Genomic DNA, 17,620 nt, shown 5'->3' with positions numbered 1-17,620 from the left:
GGCAAAATCCAAGGCTGCTGCTTTGGTGTGGTGGGTTAGGAGAGAGGGAGGTGAAGGGAGTGCTCTGGCCAAATGCATCAGTTCATGGGCTCCAGGTAGGGTGGGGATGGTCATTTCAAAACAATCCAAAGTAATTTGATACAGCTTTGCTAGGGAGGAAACAGAGCTGGTATGTCACACCATGTTATCATTAAAACCACAGTAAGAATAAAATGCCTCCTTTATTCTTTTGTCCTACAACTGCTTTGCAATTCAGGGTCATCCCAGGACCATTTGTAAAAGGCTGCAGAAGTGATGAACCATGGGAGCAAGGCTGTGCAGAGACCTGTTCTGGGGGGAAGGCCAAGTAAATGCTTTATTTACTGCTCCTTGAGATATGCTTTAGAAGATGAATGCTGATCTTTCATATCAAGGCTGAGATGACATTATATCTCTCCCTTCTGCTCAGAAGGTTTTATTCTAACACATTCTTGGCAAAGTGTAGCAGAACCACCAATATTTTTATGAATTTTATTAAGATTGCTTCCATAGTAGGAGCCAGCAATCTGCTCTCTAGAACTCCTTCCACCCCCTTCCTCTCTGGATCTAAACTGAATTTTTAACCAGGAGTTTTAAAAGAAGTTTGTTGGTGGCAAGTTCAATGTCTTTCTCTTTTCCAAAGGCTCTCATTCAGAAGCTGAAAATGCTTCAGGTGAGTTGTCCAGAAAGCTTTTTCTGCTGTGCTACTTCATCAGTCTCAGCTGTTCAAGGTGCTGGTGTAACAGCTCCTTCCTGGAGATGGCTTTTCTTTTTTCCTGATTTTATGTGATCTTTTCCAATCATGCATGCAGTTAAGCAACAGTCTTTCAGGTCTGAAAGCACACACGGGGAAAGTACTTCTCTTGCTCTGCTGACTGAAGAGCTCGCCATGCTGGCTGCTGTAACAGATCTCTCTTGCATGTGAAGGTCAGTATTTGTTTGGCATCTGGGATGTGCCAGTCATGCAAGTGCCTCCCAGGGTGTGTTTTGGTGCAGGGCAATGGCAGCATGGGATGCACACAGGAGCCAGAAAGGGGAATCTCAGCCCTCCATGAGACTGGGCTGCCTCTGGACCCCTGGTGCACAGTGGCTGGGGAGCATATGCCACCCATGCTGGCAGTTCAGCAAAACCAGAAGGCAAAACCATTTGCAAATGCCATCAGCAAAACCATTTGGCTGAAGCTAAATGACAATTTAATATCTTCGCCTTTTTCTGCTCACCCTCGGGATGGATGGCAGTCACCAATGATGCCTTCAGACACACTCTGTTCTGAAAACATAACTTTATTATTAGTTGCAATATACATTGTATTCCTTTAAGAATCCTAAACTTGTATATGTTTTTTTTTTCCACTGAAAATACATGTGTATGTATATATGTTTTTATATATGTATATATATATATTTATAAATGTATTTTATTGAACTGGAACACAATGGAACAAGAGAGACAAGCTCAGAAATTACTCGGAAAATTAAGTGTGATCTCCATGGGTGTGTGCTGGCAGTGGCCTAAGGTGAGTGGTATAAAAAGAACAGGCTAAATAGAAAATGTGATGGGCTAGGCAGTGGGGAATGGTCTCTCAGTGCTACAGGTGGTGGTATATACAGTAGTTACACGTTGCTATTGCTCAGTCAGGAGTGCCACCCATCCCTAAAGGCAGAGCGGTCTCCGGTGCGGCTCTGCACAGCGACGTTCCTAAGGCTGTCTGTGCTCCCTGCAAGTGGTACCTGCCTTTTGGAAATAAAACATAATTACATTTCCCTTGGCAGCAGCTCTGCTCGTTACTAATCGGGTCAGTGAAGGAAGAATTCCTCTGGGACATGGTGAAACCTAACTGGGTCAATATAAAGTAGCTTACGGGCAGGGTGAGGGATCAGCACCAGCAGTGAGAGCTGAACTGGGAGGGCTGAGCTGCACCTGGTGCAAACAGCATCTCAGCTCACCCAGGGTGGTTTGCTCCTGGTTCCTTCCCTCTGGGCTCATCTCCCCACTTGCAAACAGGGGCTGCTTCCTCACAGCTCAGCAGCCTACCAGGAGCTGTGTTCTTGGGGAAGGCTGCCCAGTACTTGGGGAAGGTTTTCTTTGGGTAGGTTTCCTTGTGTTCATTTCCCTAGAAGGTAATTCTTAAGAAAACTGGCTGAGGGGGGGGCATTAACCCCTGCTGTGCTAGAGGCTTGGGGATTATTAATTTTTTTATTGTTTTTTCAACTTTTTTGTTTAGTAATCTCATTTCCAAACACAGCTTCCCCAGGCCACATGCCATTGCTGAGCTAGACAGAGGGACAAGCCTTCCCTAGATCAATGTAACTGGTTTCTTTTTCTTTCTGCTGAGCTGCAGATAATTCTTGGGTGAAAGGACACATTTCATCAAAGGCACTGACCATGGACCTTCCTCTGCCTGAAGCCAGGCTGGAAGGAGCAGAGAGGCTCTGACCTTTCTGCTGAAGGGTCACTTCCCTACCAAAGTGCTTGTCAATTTGGGAAGGGATGTAAAGAATGTGGGCATTGATTTGCTCCTCCTGACTTCCTCGGGAAAAGTGCTTTCAAAAATCCCATCCTTAAATCATCATCCTGCTGCCACCCCTGCAATGCCTGTCACGCCTGGATCACACCTACACGATTCCCCTTCCAGCTGAAGCAGCAGGTGAGATTTATCACCACTGTAGTGTTTCTCCTCTTGCTGTCTCTCCCCAGCTACATCTGGCAAGGAGGGATCTTGCTTGGGGAATGGAAGTTACAACAAGCCAGGCTGCTGAGAGATGCAGAGTGGGCAACTCTGCATCACCTCCTTCCCAAAGTAAGGGTCACCAGTGGTTTAGCTGGGGATCATGGCAACAGCTGATTGCCCTGAACAGTGAATCAAAAGCTGATGTTGCTGGAAGAACTACAGCTCATCCCTCTCTGAGAGGCAAGAAAATACAAATATGAAAGTGCCTGGATCAACTGCACAAAAGCTTTCCTGACTTGGGCCACTTAGGGACACCACAAGGCTGTAATCTGTATCCACACATCCTTCATCCATCCACACTGCTGGGACTGGATGGGACCAAGCCCTGATTCTGACTGTTATTGCACAAAGGTCCCTTTCCTGAATCTTGCCAGAACTGGGGCAAGAGGAGAGGAGAGATGAGTGACCTCCTCCACAACTGCTGTAGGTGAGATCCAGCCCTGGGAGCAGTGGCACGAGGAGCAGTGATGGTTCCCACTGCCTCTGGGGAAGGCAATAAGGGGCTGGTTTGTCACTGGGGGGATGCCCCACTCTCTCACTGTGCAACATTTGCGGGTGTTTTCTTCTTGCAAAACTGGAGAGAGAGGTGCAGATTAAAGCCATTCCCTTTGGTGAATGCCAAGAAGTGTATTTATAACTGGGGCCATTACCCTGGACAAACTATCCATACAATGCCCCCATAAACTGGGTCTTAAGCCTTTCCTCTGGCTCTGCTGCTACCAGGGACTCAGGCAGCTCTAGGATTTGGCTCATCTGCACCACTGGACCTGTTCACAAGTTCCTGCATGGTGGCTTGTACACCAAAGCCCCTGGATGCCCCAAGTGCAGCAAGATATATGTTGGATGAATGATGCCATCCTACAGTCTGCCTTCAGATCCTCATGGTGCTTAAAGGCATGTGCCCAGCCCCTCTGCTCTCTGATCTGCCCCAGAGGTGCTTGTGCTGATTATGAGGAGATTGGGGTGAGCTTGGATGAGATCTCTGTTCATGAGGTGGGCCTCCTGCTAAACCAGTGGACCATGAGGACACCCACTGCTAATCCCCACCTACCAGATGCTCTGCTTCTCTCCAGCATTATTTTCAGGATATTTTCCAACTGATGAAGGAAAACAACAGATTATGACTGTAAAGTTATGGTGAGAGGACTGGATCCTGGTAGGACAACATTATTCCTTGCCAAGAGAGGAACAATTAACTCCTTCTTTAGACTCTCTTCCCATCTCTTCCCCAGCTTCCAGCCACCTCTATATACATCATATATTATATTACTATATATTCTCTTATAACTTTGCTGTTTCAGTAGCATAAGTGATTAATTCCAAGAGAAAGAAAAAAAAAAAAAGAAAAAAAAAAGGAAAAAAAAAAAAAAAGCAGCCCCCAAGAATATTTATAGCATAGTTCACCTTGCAGAGGAGATAGGGTTTGGCACTGGGAAAAGCATAGGTTTTGAATGTGCTGAGTGGGTTTGATTGCATGTTCTTCCTCTTCCCTCTGGGATCCTGCTCTGATGGTGAAAATTAAAGAGCTGTTCAACACACTTTCCCCAAGTGCAAACTCACAGAGGACATGCAGGAAACTCTCTTCATACTCTCCCCTGCCCTGCTTATGAAGGCAGTATCCAAAGAGCTCTGACCTTGAAAACCAGCCTTTCACCTTCAGGGAGATGTCAGCTCCCATTTTTCAGCCTCTTCTTCATACCCAGCACCTCCATACTGCTCTCCTCTCAAGGACCCAGGGCTTTTAAGGTACTGAATGTTGGGGCCAGGGAAGGGACTGTGGAATCAAAACCATGAAGTGGAAGATACTGGCTTCTTTAACATACCAAAAATTATTGCAGTATAAATACACCCCTGTCACCCCAGCAAAAGCAGAGAAGGGGAAGTGATAGGGGAAGTTTAGTGGATGAGGGGCATTTCAGTAAAATCACCCAACCTGGAGAGCTGTGACAACTGCCCCCACAGTTATCAGTTCTTCCCCAGATCAGGGCAATGGCCATTTACATCACCAAGTAGTGCCCCACCCTGTGCCTCTTCCCCCCTCCCCCCTCCCTTAAGCTGTGCATGATAAAATATCCCAAGAGTCCCTCTATGTTAGATCTTTTCTGGAGAGACTTCCATTAAGAGAAGCATCGATTACCAGAAAACCCCAGTACAAGCTGCAAAAAACAATTGCTCTTAAGTTTGGCTGCTCTCCCCAGGTGCTGAGATCTTCTGGCCAATCCATGTCAGTATTTCTGTGAAGACAGCAGTAGAGACCTCAGGCAGCTCTTTGTGGAGGGCATGATAGGCTTCCACATACACCTGCAACCAGGGAGAGAGCAGAGATTAGCTCAGAAAAGAAGTCCATATGAACAAATCAGCTTTCATGTCCCTCAGCTCAACACTTGTAGGCTTAACACATCCTGCCCACACTTGGTCAGGTTTTTTCCTAGATGTGTCAGGTTATGATATCAAAAAGATGTCATTGGTGGTGCTGGCTGTTGGCAAGCAGGAAGGCACTGGCACTGCAGCTAAACATCTGTGTTACCCCAGCACCATGCCCCTGAGGGAGATAAAGCCTGGCCCCACCCCATGCATTTCTTGCTTCCTATCCCAATAAAAAGGAGGAAATACTTACCATGCCCTTGGAATTTAAAGGATAATGGGGGATGTTCCCATCATGCCTTCTGCAATTTTTCTCCTTTTATGCCCCAACTATCCAGTTATTTTTCCAGTGACAAAAGCTCCCTGTCTCTCTTTCAGGCTCATTCATGTGCTAACAATTGGTTAATCAGCTGTGGTTCTCTTGAAATGAACAGATGTGAAGTAGCTTTTGTTGTGGGGGGCTTTGGGAAAGCTCTCCTGTACCTTTACATGCTGGGCATGTGGTAAGTTGGTGCTCACACAGTTGATGTTGTTCAGAAGAGCTTTTGGGGTCAGTACTTCGCTTATGAGTCTCCCTCTACTTCTGTGATAAGCTGCTTCATATCCAAGAGGCCCTCTAGGTGCACAGCCACCCCTGGGTCAAGTCTTTAGATCACTCACCACCCCTTGCCCACAGCCCAGAGTAGGTGGTGAAAGGCCACCCTTGGGAGGGCTGCCTTGTGGTGAAGAGTTTTGCCAATGCATCAGCCCTGCTTTGCCTCCAGCTCTCCCTCCAGAGTCCAATAGGCTCCCTCCCCCTAACACTCACTCATATTCAGGCCAACACTGATGGGGCAGAACCCTAAAAATAAAGAAAGCAAGATGACCTTGAGTGTTTTGTCCTGACTCTGCACTGTGTCCATCAGTAAATAGGACCCTCTGATATCACAGAGCTTGTCAGAAGAGCCGTGGAGCACCAGGATGGGCAAAGTCAGCTTGGGCAGAGCTCTCTCAATTCTGGCAATGGCATTCATCAGCTGGATGACAAAGGAGACCTTCATGCCACCGTGGTAGACCAAGGGGTCAGATGTATAAGACTCCATCTGGCAGAGAGAAAAAGGTAATTTAAGGTTAGCAATATTTCATGCAGAAAAGACAAAGCAGATCAGTCTGGTGCTGAGGAGTCTCTTCCCTTGGCCTGCCCGGTCATTTCCTGCTCTGTCAGGACATCCTGTCATCAAGAGTCAAGGTCAAGGTCTTTGTGGCTACCCAGAATGGCTCACACAACCTGGCTGACCCCATGCTGTGTGCTTCTCTCTTACAACACTAGAAAGTATTCAAGGCAACACTCTCTCTGCAGGCAAACTGTCAGTGCTGGACAGAGACTGTTCCCATGGGGGCACCTCCCTGCATTTTTCTGCTCTGCTGTGTCTTTCTGTCACTTAAAGGTGACAGTCTCTCCTGCAGAGGGTTCTTCAGACTGTGTTACTTGAGAGCTGATGTCCTTAAGCTAGGTCCTTATCTTCTCTGCTGAGGGCTCTGGTGTTCTTTTTCACCTTCCCCTTCTGGGGATGGAGGCCACGACCTACACCTGCAGACAACTGACACATCTGACTGCAAAGCACCCTTATGCTGAGATGCATGGACAAGGCAGCAAATGATGGTACTAGGTGGTAGGCAAAAAAAAAAAAGTCAACAACTTCAACCAGACTATGAGGATTAAAATGTACAAGAGTTGGTGCAGAAAGTTGCTAGGAACAAGGAGCTCCTGCAGCAGGCAAATCTACAGTAAATATTTGTATACTGTATGTGTAGACAGCCTACACAGCCACTGCCACCTCAATATTTGCCAGAATGCTTTGATTATGGGTTGGTCTCTGGCACAGCCTCCAGTTTCTCCCAGTCCTGGCAGATGTTTATAGAAATTATGGTTATTTATAGGTTAGCCAAAAACACATCTCCTCCTCTCCTCGCAGTCAGTGGGGTTCTAACTCTCCCTCACTTTGGAAAAATGTGAAGCCCTCTGCCTTATGCATGAGGCTGCCAAGAGGGGACCACTGGTGTGAGGTGACCCACCAGGCCACCCCAGGGACATGCAGCTATGAGGTGTAGGCACAGACGTGCACTGTAGCAGGACAGCATGGCCTGTCTGGTCCCCACCAAGAAGCCAGAAAGTCCTTGGGGTGAATTCTGCCTTCATCTCCCTGTGAGATGGGATTATCAGGGTGGCAAAAGGACACTATGTGGTGGACTTTCCCAGCTGGGGGGATAATAATTTGCCAGAGGGTGTGCAGCCAGTTTGCCTTATTATTGTCTCAAATGTGCTGGGGCACAAAGCACTGGAAACAGAGCTGGCAATGAGCAATGCTGGTGCTCACAGGTCTTTTTCCAACACCTTCCTGCTTCCAGTCCACACAATCTCCTGCTGCTTGAACCCATGGTTCCTGTCTCTGAGTGCAGCAAGAGGAAGGAGTGGGTGGGAATTTGGGACTATCAGGCACTGGCACCCTTCAGTCCCAGACCACAGTGCTGCAGATGGTCAAGGGGGTGAGAACTGTAGAGTGACTCCAGCTTGTGCTAGAGATGGATCAAAGACATTTAAGTTGTTGTAGCACTCATTTAGGGACCCTTGGTTTCAGCAGATGAGAGACAAAGACAGAGGTCCATCACAGCTCCCAATATTAGTATCTAATGTACAGTATTTCCTCTTGAAAGAAAAAAGTACCTGTGCATGCTGAGGGATTAGAAAATACTGTTTGTACGAGGCCACTGCAAAGACGAAAATTGTAGTTATGGTAAAAGGATCCACTCTAAAGACATGCAAAAGGCCCTCCAAAGCAGAGAGGCTGAACAGCATGTGGGCTGCAAGGACCCTCTCAGTGCCTGACCACCTCTTTGGGGCAGAAACCTCCACCCATGTCCTCCACTCCTCTCACTGCCCTGCCTGCTGTGTCTTCTGTGTGCTGCAAAGTGCTGTGAAAGAGCAAGAAGCTGCCTGTGTTTAAAAAGAAGCATCCTCTTGGGAAGGTCCTCATGAAAAAAGTGCAGCTTTGACTTGCAACTCCCTATGGCCTGGTGTGGTGTTTCTACTTCTCCCACTGACACCTGGGTGTACCCTGTTGTTATCAGCCAAATGTGTTGACTTTTCATCAACATTTTGAGCAAAACCACCGCATTGCACGGGCTACTTAGCATCTGGCTTCAGCCTAACCTGGGAGTTACTCGTCTGCATCTCTGTCACGGTCCTGTGCTTAAATACACAGTTTTGAGAGGGGTTTCTTTTTATTTTTTAGTTTGGTGGGGGGTTTTTGTTTGTTTGTTTGTAATTGAAGGCAACAAATGTGGGACTTCGCTGGGAGGGGGAATCAGGAGGGGTGTGCGGATGGACTGACAGAAGTTCCCTTCCCATGGAATAAAACAGTGTTGATGAATTCATGTGAGTTGGCCTCTCCCCAGCCTCAGAAATGCTAAGAGAATGACCTAATGAGTTTCTTCCTTTCTATTCTTTTCTAAAAGAACACGGATTTTTTAGCCACTGAGCAGCCAACAAATATTTTTATATAGATGATAGGAATGGAAAAAAAAATCACCCATTCTTAACCCAGATGGATCAGGACTGGAGGGAAGGATCCTGCTGCCAGCGAATGGACAGGAATCCTTGTCAATGTTCAGTGCATGGAAGGAGAGCAAAGAGCAGCTTGGTAGGACAGAGAGACAGAGAAGAATGGGCTGTATATTCTACAAGCTATAAACTGCAAAACCTGCAAGCTCAGAGCTTCTGTTGGCACATTGAACTCTGGGACAGTGGAGACAAAGGAGTGGCAGTGACCCTGGGGAGAGCCTGCGACCACTTCCAGCCACGGTCCAGCAAAGGCTCTGCAGAGGCCACCACAACAGCTCTTGTTTCTCTTTATGTAATGCTAAGACAGAAGCAGCCATTAGGGCTTCTGCTGCATTGTGTCTCTCTGCTCAGTGGTCTGTATCTTCCCTTTGCATTTTGCAGAGCAGTAAATTCACTGTAAGGCAATTACAGCCTCACCCTATGTGGACTCTGCAGAAATGAGGCAAGTCAGGGGACTATTCTGCTGAATTAAATGGCAACTAAAAAAGATTAATGGAGTAAAGGGGTGCCCATCCCAGTGATGTAATTCCTCCTTGGAATAATAGAATTGGGTTTTTAAGGTTGCTTCTTGCTCTCTTTTGTATCTCTTGCATTCGATATAGCAAGCAGATCAAACAAACATCTCCAAACCATCCTGTGTCTCAGTCCCTACACCCTGAGGGTGGCCTGCTGGGAACACAGGCTCATCAGGAAATTCTTGGATGGTGTCCCAAAAATATTTCTAGAGAATAGAAAGTTGGTCTGGCAGAAGAATATGTTTAACATTTAAATAATGGACGTTTCCAGCACATTGTGTGCTTTGAAGCTGTGTGTCTTGAGTCCAAAAGGAGGGTGGAGTGTGCATTAGAAGCAGCCAGAGGGCTGAGATGCTGTGTTGTGTTCAGTAAGGGCCTGGAGCCTCAAATCCTGGTGCCTGAAGATGGTAAGAAAAGCTGTGGCAATCCACAGCTGCATTGTCAGCTGGGTCTTCACTTGCAGGTGTATGGGCAGCACAGGAAGGAGGGGTTTCTTATCTCATTTTGAAGATACTCCACTATAAGCAGACCCACGTTTTAATCCACTGTGAAAGGCTTTCCCTTGCTCCACAGAAAGGGAAAGGGCAGAGGCAAAGCAAGAATGCTCAAAGGAAGCTCTTGAGAATTAGAGCATGACAGAGCAGAGGGAGCAGCAGCAAATATTTGTGTAGGAAGGTAACAGAACAGCATTTATCATAAACTATGTCCAGTGGTTGCTGTGGTGATTCACAACATCACCCTAGCAGCCTACATGGAAATGCTCAGTGAATATTGTGCACCAAATTAAGGAAGCTCACTGATACTTTTCTAAATACATTATTATTTGGGATGTCCCCACATCAGCACTTTTCTCCTGTAAAGCTATTTAGTGCAGCACTGGTGTCTTCCCGCAGAGGATCCAGCTGTTGGAGGTGCATTTAAAACTGCTGCCCTTGAGGGCCAGCTGCAGCACAGAGCTCAATTGCCACCCAGCACACAGCACTGAAGGAGCAGGCAAAGAGCCACACATCCCAGCCACACTCACTCTTCAGGTAGGGGTTAACACTCAAATTCCTCCCCTTCTTTAGGGCACTGATTGCTTTTATCCTCCAAATACAAACGCAGAAGTGAAAGCTTTCCTCTGTGTGAGTTTAGTGAATTAATTTTCTAATTTAAACCTTTTCTCTGAATTATATGCAACAAATTACAGCAGCTGAATGTAATTAAGAAATTTAAGTGGAGCTTGAGTGGAATCAGCCTTCCCAAGTATATATTTTGTGGAGTCTCATATGGTACTTAAGAACATGTCATATGGTGCATCAGTTGGATGCAGATGAGTTCGCTCCATGCTCATCCTGACAGTTTCCTAGAACATACTCTGTCTTCCTTTTCTCAGTTTCTTGGATCTTTCTGTCTTCCACCAAGTGAAATGTTATGTTCTGTTCACAGATAACTGAACTAAAAGTCTGAACCTAAAGCCTTTTTGGCAGAGCCAAGAAACAATGCTGAATGCCTGGAGGCTGTCCTGGGTGACTCTCTGCTCTGCAGTTCACCAGAAGGGTGAGTCAAAAAGGTGGGATATGCCAGGCTGATTGCACTGCCCTCACACAGCCACTGACATTGTGTTTGCTCCTGAGACTTTCAGCTTCAATTCTAATGTCAGTTGAGCTGCCAGCCCAGAGGAAGCCAACTTACTAATTTCTACTTAACATAATAACCATTGCATGAACAGCAGGAAAAATGCCAGTGAGATACCAGTTGACATGGAAGCACAGGAACAGCTGCCTACTACACCAGTGAATCTCTCCTGCTGTAGACACACCTTTGGGTGCCATTTTCTATCATTCAAGTTGATTACTAAATTACACCAAGTTCTGGGTCACCCCCTCTCCAGACGGGGCAACTTTGCTCACTCACAGTTCATGTCTCCCTCCTTTCACGTGTCCCACAACACTGAGAAGGAAAAAAACCTCATTATGTGTTGTGGCAGCAGTTGCAGCAACATTTGGGTTTGCTAGTGATGGTATGAACAGGCTGCAACAATTATTGCCAGGAGTGGGTATAAAAGGGAGAGGAGCCCCAAGCTGCACTGATGCTAAAAATCATCACCCTGGAACAGCTTCATATACTATTGTGGTGGTGGAGCTGGAATTGCAGCTCCTTCAAGTATTATTCTCAGGCACAGCACAAATACATCACTTGTTTGGAAAGGCTGTAGCAGAGCCAGTGTGTAATCCAGGAGACCTTGTAGGTCTCTGGGGCAAGCACACTCTTTTCCTCCACATGCATTCAGCACAATGTGATCCAGTTTGTAGGCAGGAAAACAAATCCCTGGGACTGTAGAGTTTTGCATGGATTCACTGCAAAGAGCAAGGCTGGAAAAATTGACTTTAGCAGCGTGTCTGCAACCTGCCTGAGCTGTTGTTTTGCTGCTGCAATGAGTGGTGGTAGTGTAGCAGAGACAAACACCATCCCTACATGGTTTCCATCACAATGGTAGCAGAAGCCTCTGTTATGTCTGATACCTGGAGTGGCTGCAAAGGGAAGAACAGCTCATATCCCATGGTGAACCAAGCTTTCTGCTATATGTAAAGTTGGTTCCACTGACTTTGGAGATGGTTCAGCTTTTTACACCAGCATAGATCTTACCCTTGTGATTCAGCAAAATACTTTAAAAAAAAAAAAAAAGGAAGATAAAAAGCATTAAGTTTCTCACCTCTTTCTTGTTCCGGGAAATTGCATTTGGATCTATGGACCCCAGTGACAGGTTTGGGAGAACAAAGTTGAGCACTTTCGCTGCAAAAACCTGTGGGAGAGGAAAGCAAGTAGTTAGAGCAAGACAGGTAACAGAGGGAAAAATCCTGAGCTGATGGGCATCAGCACTGAAATTAAATAGTTGAGAAATGGCAACTGACGCTGGAGAAAGATCTGTCCTATATTTAAAGCACTTCTCTTCATGAGAAAGTGTTTAAACTGCTCCTGGGATCAGGGGGTGGGTGTGCTGTTCTGAAATGCCATCAGCTGTCCATCAACATGCAACATTACAGCTTTGTTGTACTTGGCCTTTTTCTCATTCTAAGTCAATTTCCAGAAAGACCCCAGTTAAGCACTTTCATAGGAAAAAGCCATTTTCAGCCCTCAGAAGGGCTGGGCTGGGCTGTTTTGCTGCCCTTTCCTTGCTGGCATAGCTCTGATTTCAGGCTGTGATGTCTAAATGATGTTTGGTGTGATTTGCCTTGGTCACAATCCTTTTGAGATCCATATTCTCTGGGGAACCTGGAAATAAACAGCAAAACCTGCATGCATTGGCTAAGGAAATCCATTGCTCACTTGTCTCCTGGGAAGGAAACACAAAAGCAGGCTCAAAACTGCTGGCAAAAGAAAGGGTAATATCTTTCATTTCAATAGCACTACAAGCACATTGGTACCAGGGTTCTGCTCTGATCTTTGATAGATATTTCTAATTACACTTAAGTCAGAAAATACACAATTAGTATTTGCTGGTCTGTTTTATGGCCCTTTTACACTCACAGCTAACACTTGCAGGTAGGCTGTCACCCATGTTCTCTGGTTCTGCTGAGCTGTAAACACTTCTGAAGCACTCCCTGACATTTCATGTGGCAGATGATACGTGACAGAATAATTAGGATATTAGAGGAAGAACACAAGATTGAAGTCTAAGTCATTCTGGAGTGAAAAACAGTAAGGACTCATAGCAGATTTGAGCACACGTGTGTACCTTGGGGTGAATATGACTTGGAACTGGTGTGTCAGCACCAGGTATTTTGAGCCCTTCACTGGCTAAAGCATTGTGTCAGCAAAAATAATTTTTGCTGAGATCTCTGGAGTTAGACCAGTAAAATAACATGTCCACACCAATGCAAGGATGAGCTTATGACACAAACAACCAGGAATGGGGGTTTCTTTGTTTTATCTTAACTCCAGGAGGTGATGATTTGGGGAATGCACCTTCATGACTTCTCAGCAAGGTTATGGACTCTGGCACTGACAATCCTGTAACACTTTTGCTTTTCTGAAACCACTTACAATGACCCAGGTATATGCCACGTAAATGCAGACACCTGGCTGAGGTATTTAACTTGACAAGAAGTGTGATTTTCCTAGGCTATCTTTGCAGAGTATTGGGAGTGAGAGAAACCTCAGAACAGCTTGAACATCTGAATGATGGTCTGGGAGTGCCTGTCTCCAAAGATTATCATGACAACCTCAGGCAATTAGGCTGCCCTAAAATTGGAGCCTGAGTTAAGTGCTAGGATGAGCTGTTATGCCTAATGATTGCCTGTTCAAGAGAAAATGCCTTGGCATGAGATAAGCTGATGCTCTCTCAGGATCTATTTAGAGTACTGGCCACAAGATCAGTATGTTGGTTGTTAAGGCCACAGATATATAGGCCCAAGATATACATACAAAACAGTAAAAGTTGTCCTATTTTTTTGAGAGGAGGGCTTTGCTTACTTTTAAGTTTGGATGAAGAAGGAATTATTTGACATGATCCCAAATACCAGAGGCAGCCCTGAGTTTGATGGGGAGTCTGCTCCATGTCTGCTTGGTATGTGTGTGAATATTCCCAAGGAACTGCAATGGGAGGTTGACAGAAGGAGCATAAACAGGAATCTTCCTCTCATATGAGCAACAATACACTGGCCTAAGGATGTGTTGCAGGAAAAGAAGGTATGACAAGGACAGGAGAACTTCACACATGCTCTTTCTCCGGTTCTTCCTTGTTGGAGACAGGCTAGGCAGGCTTATGTCAGACTCAGTATGGCCATTTTTCTGTTCTAATATAAACTTCTCATCCCTACTCCACAGCCTGCTTATGACCTCGCCTCTGTGACACGCTTTGGAAATGTTCTTGAAGTTTTTGTGCATGTCTGGAGTTTTGTGAGTCCAAGTCACAAGCTGACTTGATAAACTGCCACAGAGATAGGGCTGGCTTCTGACCACAAGGAGAGCAGCACATACTGTCCTGGATTGGTAGTATCAGTGAAGTAATTTCTGATTAATTTCTTGTCCAGCTGTACAAGAGAAGCACCAGGCCCCGAACACAGACATTTCAGATGTACTTGAAGCTGATTGAATGTTTTTTGCATTAGATTAACTATATGGGTGCTCAGCAGTGTAGACACTTTTCTCCAGAATGGAGCAATCCCTGTTCCCTGCATGTCTCAACATGCTTAATTCTCTCTCTCACCTTACATGTTTGTCTGAACCTGATGACCACTGCTAAACTGGACAGACCACAGCAAAGCCAAAATAAAGAGTTTTTAATATAATGCTTGATTCTTGGTAGACTAAATCTTTTAAAACAGCTCTCTGCTCTGATTCAGCCAGAGTGACTGGAAGACCCTCAGGGACTGGAACAATGGGATCTTCAGTTGAGTCGAAAAGTTGCAACCAGCAAGAGATCAAATGGGAAACAAAAAAATGAGAGAACATCATGTACCTCAGTCTTTAAGGTATAGGCTGAGGGTTAACATAGGATTAATCACTGTGTGACTCTCATCTTTTCGAAATTTTGAAGATGGAGAGCTGAATTTTGTCCAGATTAGTTGAGGAGAAAGGGGGGAAGAAAGTAAGATCCCTCCTGCATTGGATTTGCAACTGGATGCTTCTGACAGGACACAGGATTTGAAGGGCATTGGTGACATTCTGCTTCAAAGAGCAGAATTTGACTTTCCTGCCTGTAGTCATCAAATGCACTGCTTCTACTGCTGCCAGGGCTGATAAGCAGCAAGGGAAGGTATTTCCAACACAGACTGAAGGACCCAGTGTGTAATCTGTGCCAGTGTTATTGTTGCCTTGAGCTCTGCTTTCTTGAGGCCAAGGTAAATTCTTGCTCCGCTGGAAACTTCCCCAGCAAAGGGATGAATGCAATGGCCCTTGGGAAATGGCCCAGGGCCAAGAAGTCGGACCAGTTCCAAGGCAAAACCAAAGCTTTTGTGCCTCAGATGCACAAGCACCAATGGAATGACTTTTAGCTCTCAGAGGAAAAAAAAGCACATAAGTGTTTCAGCTCAGCTTTACAGGAAAACATGGCTTACACAGAATATTCTGCCTGTTCTCACTCCTTCCTCTTGCAAATACCTTTTCAACTCCAGGACTGATTTCAACGAAATTTGTCAGAGCAGAGGTATTTCAGGAATAATTAATTTTTTATTAGCCAATCTTTTATTTATGCAACAATATATCTGAATAGATCTCAACAAGAAAGAAGCTTACTATGCACTTTTAGTACTGCATGCAAGAAACTCTCTAGGAAAGAGACCACATAAACACCTCCAAAATACTTCAGTTAGAGATTAGCATTTCCTACAGTGAAATAAAGCAAAAATCTGGTACAGATCTGCAAGAAACCAGACTACAGTAATACCAGTTCCCACAGAACTGATGAGTCCTTATTTCAGGAAGGCTTTCAGGCATCTAGCAAAAGGTATAGTTCTAGAAGAAGAAAAAACTTTCCATATTTTCCTTGATACATTTTCCTTCCTAGAAACAGATGGCTAACATTCAGGTTTCAGATTCAGGCTCTGCATATTTTTTTTATTCTTAATATTTATTCATTTTCCTTCTCCCAAGTAAGAAAAAACAGGGGCTTGTGGGACCATTATGCTGAGTGATGTACAGCTTCACATGGAGAATCAGCTACCAAGCCTCCTAAAAGCACACTTTGGTGCTCCCATACCTATTTTTAAAAGTTTTCCTGGACTTGATGACTTCAGGATTCATTTCCCCTATGAAAAAGAGGTGGGACTGCAGGGCAGGCACTCAGAAGGAAAGTACTGACTGGCATTCCACCAGTGCAGATATCAGTTGGATTTTGCATTTTAAGGCTAGAGGTCCTAATGCTTTTTCTTCAGTGGAAGAGTGAGGTGATTAAAAAGCACTTTTTGGTACTTGTAATGACTTGTGGGGTCAGTAGATGGCTTTGGCCACAGCAGAAGGTGTGCAAAGGTTATACTAAAAGCTGAAGCAATGTTTCTTTTTCCTCAGAACAACAAAACCCAGGAGAAATAGCTTAGAAGTAGATTAAAACAAAAAGGTAGCTCGAGGAGAATAATCTGGGGAGAAAGGATAAAAGAACAAGTCCTATGGAAATGAGATGGTCTGTCCTTCCTGCTGGCTTAGCCAGTCCTTCCCTTTGCTTCCAGCTTATTTTGGGATTGTTGTTTATTCTTTTAAAATTCAGAAAGGAGGGGAGAGCTGAGGGTCAGTTGCCTTGCAGAGCCTCCCTGCAGAAGGGCAAAGTGGAAGCACAAATATGGATCAGAAATAGCTCTGGAAGGGAGATGTGAATGGGAGGGGGGTAAAGCCAAAATCCAAACTAAAGGAGATGGTCTGGACGAAGATCAGTTATAGAATCAATACATGGAGCTCTGCTGGAGCAGTGATGCTTTAGTTGGGAGTCTCCTTTGAGGCTTGTGAAGGAAGGGTTCCTGGGAGTCAAGAGTTTAGTTTTGTTTAGAAGTTGGTCATCTCCCAAATGCCAGAAATAACCCTGGCCTGACTCAGCCAGCAGCCTGTGTTGCAACCATACCAGACTCTGTATGAGTCAGGAAGAGAACTGCAGAAGAGGAAGGGAAAGGACAGCACTCTGTGGGCTGCCACAGGGTGTGGTGAAGAGAGCACAGTTCTGTGACTTCCATATAAATAAGTTTTTCTGGACAAGCTCAGAATACACTTCCCCTCTGGAAAGCAGGGGGAGCTGGGGGAGGAGGCACTTAGAAGAGAAGTACTGACTGGCATCCCAGTGGCACAGATCTCAGTGGCATTTTGCATTTTAAGGCTTGAGGTCTTTCCATATTTCCTTCAGTGTCAGAGCCAGGTGCCTGGGTGTGATGCAGGTTTGTACTTACCTTGATGGGAGTGGCAACTTCCGGGCTGGCTACCACTAAAGGAGAGATTAACAGCATGCCTGAAAACTCGCTGGGTCTCTCACTAACTGTCAGTATGGAGATGGCTCCCCCCTGCAATGCAAAATAACAGCCCACAGCTTAATACAGGCAGCAACATCTCATTTATATAGCAATCCTGTTACTGGAAGGGATTTATTCCAAACAAGCAAATTGTTTCTGCCCCAGGGAAAGTGCAGCGTGGTCAGTGAGGAAGGCTGGAGGAGCAGGGTCACTCAAAGTGGTTGTTTTTTGCTATGGGAGAAGAAACCTGATTTCTGCTCTCATGTTGTAAACCCTCACATCCACTGAACTTAACAATGTCTGTCAGCTCCCTAGGATGCCTTGTGTCCTCCTCTCTTAAAAGGACTATGAAGAAAACATCTGAAGTGGTAGTTCAGGTGGGACTTAAAACTAAGTTGAGGCTCTGTCAGTGTGACAGACTGGTGCTGCACTGGAAAAAAGCCACGCAGCTGGGCTTGCTCCATGCATTGTGGCACT

At 45.5% G+C, this 17,620-nt stretch overlaps 1 protein-coding gene across 4 annotated transcripts in view; it reads right to left on the bottom strand.

Annotated features, from left to right (window-relative positions):
• Positions 1 to 1,286: 1,286 nt before the first annotated feature.
• MGLL (monoglyceride lipase) overlaps positions 1,287 to 17,620 on the bottom strand; it is a 99,741-nt gene continuing 83,407 nt past the window's right edge. For 2 of the 4 annotated variants that reach the window (XM_071755975.1, XM_071755977.1), the window contains 5 exons: positions 17,084 to 17,194; positions 11,926 to 12,015; positions 5,981 to 6,196; positions 4,888 to 5,051; positions 1,287 to 4,524 (listed from right to left, as the gene is read on the bottom strand). In XM_071755975.1, coding sequence (XP_071612076.1) covers positions 4,926 to 5,051; positions 5,981 to 6,196; positions 11,926 to 12,015; positions 17,084 to 17,194 — 543 coding nt within the window. In that variant the 3' untranslated portion in view covers positions 1,287 to 4,524; positions 4,888 to 4,925. Of the gene's footprint in view, positions 5,052 to 5,980; positions 6,197 to 11,925; positions 12,016 to 17,083; positions 17,195 to 17,620 lie in introns of all 4 variants that reach the window. The other 2 variants (XM_071755974.1, XM_071755976.1) reach the window with 1 other exon arrangement.

This window comes from Heliangelus exortis, chromosome 12 (genome assembly GCF_036169615.1).
Source record: "Heliangelus exortis chromosome 12, bHelExo1.hap1, whole genome shotgun sequence".
Classification (NCBI taxonomy): Eukaryota; Metazoa; Chordata; class Aves; order Apodiformes; family Trochilidae; genus Heliangelus; species Heliangelus exortis.
The sequence above is the reverse complement of the archived record's forward strand: the minus strand, read 5'-3'. Positions and strand labels throughout refer to the sequence as shown.